The sequence below is a fragment of the Astatotilapia calliptera genome, chromosome 8 (assembly GCF_964374335.1).
Source record: "Astatotilapia calliptera chromosome 8, fAstCal68.1, whole genome shotgun sequence".
NCBI classification, from domain to species: Eukaryota; Metazoa; Chordata; class Actinopteri; order Cichliformes; family Cichlidae; genus Astatotilapia; species Astatotilapia calliptera.
Genome location: NC_137429.1, coordinates 17,427,960 through 17,435,603, shown reverse-complemented (window position 1 = coordinate 17,435,603; position 7,644 = coordinate 17,427,960). Strand labels below are relative to the sequence as shown.

General features: G+C 41.0%; 1 protein-coding gene across 1 annotated transcript; it reads left to right on the top strand.

The window, feature by feature from the left end:
* The first annotated feature begins 5,996 nt into the window (after positions 1 to 5,996).
* Positions 5,997 to 7,430, top strand: LOC145430310 (uncharacterized). The gene is made up of 4 exons (XM_080305140.1): positions 5,997 to 6,147; positions 6,324 to 6,405; positions 6,621 to 6,773; positions 7,050 to 7,430. The coding sequence occupies exons 2-4, from the start codon at positions 6,335 to 6,337 to the stop codon at positions 7,207 to 7,209; spliced, it is 384 nt and encodes a 127-aa protein (XP_080161266.1). The 5' UTR covers positions 5,997 to 6,147; positions 6,324 to 6,334; the 3' UTR covers positions 7,210 to 7,430.
* Positions 7,431 to 7,644: the final 214 nt, after the last annotated feature.

The window sequence follows — 7,644 nt, the reverse complement described above, 5'->3', positions numbered from 1 at the left end:
CAAGAGAGATGCAGGAGACCTGTTGGAGAGTGTTTATGGTTATAATCCACTAATGGACTCTAAGCTTATAACTCTCAGTGTTGACCCTCTAACCTTTTATGGGTTTGCCAGACTTATTCTGCACAGCCCTTTCACTTTCTGTCCAGCTTTAGCAGAATTTTCTTCAAAATGCTGAAAGCCACTAAAACAAGCAGTTAGGGCGTGCTGTTGCATAACCTTGCTGGAGGTTCTGATGGTTAAAACACTGTTAGAAATGCATTAGGAAAAGACACTGTTTATTCACTTCTGGAAGTTTGTAGTTAAAGATTTGTATTCTTTTATCTTTCAGCAAAATATTTCAATACATTCCTAATTGAATTCACCCCCAATTACAGTACATGTACCGTACTTTTTATTATTTTTGTGCACTATTTATTTCAGTACTGATTCTGTCTCCTTCCACAAGATGGCGCAATTCCCCCGGTTGAGTCAGCTCATACAGGCACAATGTATGATACAATTGTGTATTATAAAATCTATTTATTCAAAGTAAACTTTAGCATCTTTCCCTTGGCCAAAATGCACAGATATTGATACTCCGTACCAAATGACTTACAGTTAAATCAATCTGCACTGAAACACAAGTGAAACTCTGTTTTCTTTCAGTAAGTACACTTTGTTTGTTTTTAGCTTAGATAACCTACTTAAGTCACACCTGGTGTCCTGGAAACCTTCACACACTTGCAGCCAAGTATCCTGAACACCCTGACAGATGAAAACTGTAAGACAATGATGCATGAGTGAATGACAGGCTTTCCTGGCAGGATGCGTACTCTTGCACTCATTCGGTAGAGGAAACAGGCTCTGGGCGCTGGAGCTAGATAACTGGTGGCTGCAGGCTTACAACAACAGGATGCACGCTACGTCAGAAATAGTGGGAGAAATGTCAGAGGAGTCTTCTCAAGTAGGAAGTGGAGGCATATTTCTTCAAGACGAATTACAAGTAGGATATCAACAATATAGACTTTACAAGAGGTGAATGGGCCTGAGTGACCTTTAAAAGCAATAAAAGAAAACAGCAGTTATTAACATGAGCCAGGAGGGTACGTCTAAATCGTCCTGACACAGACAAACATTGTGGCTTTATTTTTAACACCTATGTCGCAATACACGCATGTAGCTTAAACATAAACGACCTCTACTGAGGCTTGTAGGGTCATTCCACTTGAGGGAATTTTTTTTGAGTCTCATCAAGTCAGATCTGCCTCACTGAATATTTTCAAAGCAAACACATCAGAAACCTACAGACTGGCTGTCAGCAGCTACAGAGTGTCATTTACAAGCGTCTCTCACTGACGGTGACTGACGGTTAGAATATAGGTGTAAAAATTTAATGACTCTGCATCTGTCTGGTGACACCAAGGCCCTACAGAGATCATCTTTCCAACCTTTAGGAGACACACCCTGCTCAGCTCATATGCCTTCTTTCCACTAATTTATGTCTTCTGTTCAGAGAGTGAACAGTAGAGAAGAATGTGAAATATTCAAGGATCGCTGCTTTTTCCTCTGCACTTGGTTATCAGAGTGGATCTTATATGTGTGCTCTCTTTCTGCAGTTAATCTTTCTGCTTAAGTCCTCTATGATTCCTGAATGCATTTACTGTATGGTGGACCTGGTCTCACATTAAGCATGTAGGATTCCAACAAAACTGTCTATGTTTTGACATAATCATATTTTTTTTAAATGTTTGTAATTTGGCAGAGCATGGCCTGAGGACAACAGGAGCTCAGCATGAACATTTAAGGCTCAAGGATCTGCCTGGATGATCAAATAATGTAATATTGGTTTTGTTTCTGCTGAGGTCTGTGAAGCTTAGCTGACATGTTAGGACTTCCAGATAATGTAACAGAGACTGCTGGGAGTTTATAAAGTTGAACTTCAATAGTTGGTAAAACTAATTATCAACTGTATAATAGAAAAAAGGGATGGTGTGTTCATACGCCATACTAAACTGAACATATTTATATATAAAGAAAAAGATCAATATTTGACCCTTCAGCGACCCCACAGGTCAGGGGAGTGGGTGAGGCTGAAAATTCACAGAGGCTCAGAGAAGAAACGCTTCTGCTCATCAAGTATTACTTGAATAAACACAGAGTGAGACCTTAAATATTGCACACTGTGTCAAATAATACAGGATACTTTGATCTCTAAATTGCTCTGGATGGAACAGCAACAGACCCTAATGCTTCTAAATGGGATGAAAACAGCAATTTTCAAATACTTTTACTTACTTTAATCCAGTGGATCTGAAACTGTGGGGCTGCTCCCCTACAGGGGGTGTAGAGCCAATGTATTAGGGAGGCATGGATGACCATGGGAAAAATATAATTCTAATAAATATGATTTATGTAAACAAGAATTTGCTGAGGCTATAGTGCTAAACTGTGTTTCACTAAAACTTAATCTGAATCATTTTTTTATTATTAAAGGCTGATATAAGAAATTGTAGGTTGGAGGCATGAAAAATTACTGCCTTACTCAGTCATCGTACAACAGCATTCATTCCTTTGAGGCCACAGCCATGCTCAATATTAAATAATTACTCTTATTAAAAGCTACTGGCTGCCAAATGCAATTACCTAGATTTGAAATGGTTCCACATTCATTTAGATGTGTAGAAGGAGACAGGAGGACAACAGGAGTAATTGTACAGGGTGGGCCATTTATATGGATACACCGTAATAACATGGGAATGGTTGGTGATATTAAAGTCCTGTTTGTGGCACATTAGTATATGTGAGGGGGCAAACTCCTCAAGATGGGTGGTGACCATGGTGGCCATTTAGAAGTTGGCCATCTTGGATATAACTTTTGTTTTTTCAATAGGAAGAGGGCCATGTGACACATCAAACTTATTGGTAATGTCACAAGAAAAACAATGGTGTGCTTGGTTTCAATGCAACTTTATTCTTTCATGAGTTATTTACAAGTTTCTGACCACTTATAAATGTGTTCAATGTGCTGCCCATTGTGTTGGATTGTCAATGCAACCCTCTTCTCCCACTCTTCACACACTGATAGCAACACCGCAGGAGAAATGCCAGCACAGGCATCCAGTATCCGTAGTTTCAGGTGCTGCACATCTCGTATCTTCACACCATAGACAATTGGCTTCAGATGACCCCAAAGATAAAAGTCTAAGGAGGTCAGATCAGGAGACCTTGGGGGCCATTCAACTGGCCCACGACGACCAATCCACTTTCCAGGAAACTGTTCATCTAGGAATGCTCGGACCTGGCACCCATAATGTGGTGGTGCACCATCTTGCTGGAAAAACTCAGGGAACGTGCCAGCTTCAGTGCATGAAGAGGGAAACACATCATCATGTAGCAATTTCAAATATCCAGTGGCCTTGAGGTTTCCATTGATGAAGAATGGACCCACTATCGTTGTACCCCATATACCACACCAAACCATCACTTTTGTTGTGCCAACAGTCTTGGAGGGATCCATCCAATGTGGGTTAGTGCCAGACCAATAGCGGTGGTTTTGTTTGTTAACTTCACCATTCACATAAAAGTTTGCCTCATCACTGAACAAAATCTTCTGCATGAACTGAGGGTCCTGCTCCAATTTTTTGTTTTGCCCATTCTGCAAATTCTGTGCGCCGATCTGGGTCATCCTCGTTGAGATGCTGCAGTAGCTGGAGTTTATAAGGCATGTCTTTTGTGAGTAGCTAATATCCACCGAAGGGATGTTCGACTAATGCCACTCTCCAGTGACATGCAGCGAGTGCTACGCTGTGGGCTCTTGCTGAATGAAGCTAGGACAGCCACTGATGTTTCTTCATTAGTGACAGTTTTCTTGCATCCACATTTTGGCAAATCCAACACTGAACCAGTTTCACGAAACTTAGCAAGCAGTTTGCTAACTGTAGCATGGGAGATGGGTGGTCTCGTAGGGTGTCTTGCATTGAAATCTGCTGCAATGACCCGGTTACTGCGTTCACCAGATATCAACACAATTTCGATCCGCTCCTCACGTGTTAACCTCTTCGACATGTCAATGGCTGTGAACAGAGAGAAACTTGTAAATAACTCATGAAAGAATAAAGTTACGTTGAAACCAAGCACCCCATTGTTTTTCTTGTGACATTACCAATAAGTTTGATGTGTCACATGGCCCTCTTCCTATTGAAAAAACAAAAGTTGTATCCAAGATGGCCGACTTCTAAATGGCCACCATGGTCACCACCCATCTTGAGGAGTTTGTCCCCTCACATATACTAATGTGCCACAAACAGGACTTTAATATCACCAACCATTCCCATGTTATTACGGTGTATCCATATAAATGGCCCACCCTGTACATTTCAACTAAGGTATGCAGAAGAGCATCTCTGAATGCATAACATGTCAAACCTTAAAGCAGATGAACTAAAGCAGCAGAAGACCACAACGGGTGCCACTCCTGTCGGGTAAGAACAGGAGACTGAAGCTACAATTCAGACAGCTCTGAGAAATGTTTCCAGCACAGTGTTGAATTTATTGGCTGGTGAGTGTATGTTATAAACTAGAATGTCAATCGTGGTTAGGTCCATCACAATTGATGATCCATCACACAGTGAAATGCAAATGAGTGAAATGCAAAAAGTATTTTTAGTTATAAGTTATAACCTTTTCTTGTCATTGGCTGACTGTGTTCCATAAATTCATTATTAAAATCCATTGTGTGCCTCACTGACGTTTCAAAGAGTCATTTCCAGGACCAAATATCAACACCTTACCAGTAATTTAGGAGTAGCAATTCTCATGAAAATGGAAAAGTACCCGTAAAACAGCCAGTATGACCTTGACCACAAGCACAAGTTGGGTAAACCCCCGCTAGGTGGTCCTTGTTTGCAACTTTCACTAAAACCTGACCGTCCTGTGAGGAGTATTGATTTATTGGGAATTGAGGAGGAACAGACAGATGGATGGGCCGATGATGGATACCTCGCAATCACATAAGTTGCTCAAGGTTAGGCAGCAGCAGGTGTACAGGGACAGTTTTACCAGGATGCTGGGCTTTTTTTCTTTTCTTGAGATGCAGCCCCTCACGTCATCACCTGTTATCCCATCAACACTTGTCGTAATCCATGCTCAGTCATATGTAAGTTCATAATTATTTGAGCGCTAATTCTCTTGAGTACACGCACGCCAGCGATGACTCAGTGTATTATTCTGACAATGCAGACTGCCCAGATGGTAGTCACAGGAAAGCTGCACAATGGTCTCTAGAGCGGAAGCCGTGAATCAGAGGGAAGAGAGCCGGTCTGAGAAACAGTGTGTAGGATAAAAAACATTAAATGTGACACTGGCTCCCCATGGATTTAGTGCATTATTAAAAGATTAGGAATTATGGGATAATTTCCTAGAGAGGTGTTAGTATGAGGCCAAGTGCCAACTTTGATCTTTTGTTTCTGTGACCACTTTAAATGTGGATGAGAGTTCCTGAATGTGAACTCTCATCCACATATGCCGTATTCATCACCAACACCTTAAGGAAAACTATAAGATCAAGGAGTTGTTTTTGACATTGTGTTTGTGGTGAGGTGGATATGAGTGAAGGACACTGCAGAAATAAACACGGTGACGGCCAAAGTGACTCAAGGGAAAAAGGCACAGGAAAAATGGGGCGATAAAGAAAAGCCTGGAGAACTGGGGCTATTTTGGGCTCGGCGGGCTTCCTGCAGGTGATGGAAATGAAAGAAAGATTTCTGGAACAATTGCTCAGCAGCAAGTGAACTGAGGGAGGAGAAAGATGGAGGAGGAGGAGGAGTGGGGGGCTGTAGAGCAACAAGTGAACATAAGAATCGATGTAAACATCACAGAAGGTCACCTTAAGTTTAAGTCCAAAGTTGTGTTTGGACGCCTTGTTTAAAGATTGTTTATGCTGGCATCACAGCTCTTTTAAGTAGGGAATAAAAAAGTGTGTGTTTGTTTGTGTGTGTGTGAGTTCATTTGGCAGTATAGTCAGTGTGTTACAGACACACCCCCTCATCCCACCATCACACTATAAAGGACCAGCGTTAGAAAGGGATGACAGAGTCAGACATCCAACAACCAGCAAGTTGTGTTGGTTTACTCAACAAGCCACAGCAGGTTTTAAGCTCTCCTTTTGCGGTAAGCATCTTTTGAGATTAATTTTTATACGATTCTAAAAGCTCTCTAAACACATAATTATTATTATTATCATTTGACTTTTATGGTTAAATCATTTTGTGCTTCTTCAACAATTGGGTCAGAAGAGCATTTTTTCTTTAGCACCACACTTAATTATTCATTCTATTAAATTGTAGGGCAGTGCGTTATGGAGATAGCTGTTCTGTTGCTGCTGACTGTCCCTTTGACTGCTGCCTCCCCACTGAGACGAACTCAAAGGTGAGTGAAAAAACACAGGGAACCACACAGCTCACAACGGCACACATAATGAAGTATCACTCTCTACCAGTAGAAACACAACATCAAAGCATGCTTGGGATGGCGGGAAATTAAAAAAAGTGTTTAAAGCAGAGCTTCTTATTAGTGTATCTCTAAGTTATATTATTGTAAATTATAGGTTACTTAATAAATTCCATATCCTGTTGGAAACACAGGTCAGACGCAGACGTCGTCCTACCAGGAGCAGCGGTCCGAGATGTAGGAGGGGAAATGTCAGAGGACACACACGAGCACCATGCTCCATTACTGAAGATCATCCCATTCACCTCAGAGAACAAACATCTGGACCTGGAGGCTCTGAGACACAGGTACAAAGGATGTGACAACGTGCTGAGAGTGGCTGTCAATAGAAAAAGAGCATTATTTAATTTGAAAAACTAAATCAAAGTATTTGTTAAAATTACATTAAATTAAAAAAAATTATGGTCATGTCACTATCAGTCCTTTATTAGAGGGTAAATATTGTGATTGTTTTTCAGAAAGACAACACTTTTTTCCAACTTCATTCAAAACTGCATTTTTTTAATATGTGATGTTCTGCACCCTGAGTTTGATGTTCACCCTTCTCATTTTCATCACGACAGCATGGGCCTGAAGCCACGACTGCCGCGTGCACTTCAGCGTGGATGCCAGCTCGGGACATGCCAGCTTCACAACTTAGCCAGCACTTTATACCACTTCAGCAAAGGAAGCGGAAAGGAGGAATCAAAGAAGGCAAAAGATCCACAGGGCTACGGCAGATAGGACCAAAAGGAATGTCAGCAATTAAGGACTGAAGGGGTGGAGAGCTGCCCACATAGTTTTCCATCTACTGAAAACCAAATATCTCTATGTCTGCTCTGACTGACTGGTACTTATTAGAAATGTATGCTCGCAAATGATTTTTGTGTCTCGTGTGAAACGTGCGTTTTATACTTTAAATATGTAAATATTTAAATATGATATGCAATAAATATTTAAGAGAATTAAGTTTGTGGTGTTTATGTATAGTCTTAAAGGAAAAGTATAGTGCAATCCTACCATGATCACCTCTCATAAAGAGCCTTTGAAATGGTACAGACAGAGGACGACTATGAGACATCTATAAATTCGAGAAAGATGAAGCAATGACCTGAATTTCAGCTGAACAAGACTGTAATTTGCCTCTGAAACAAAACCCCTGCAGGCAGGATTTTCTGT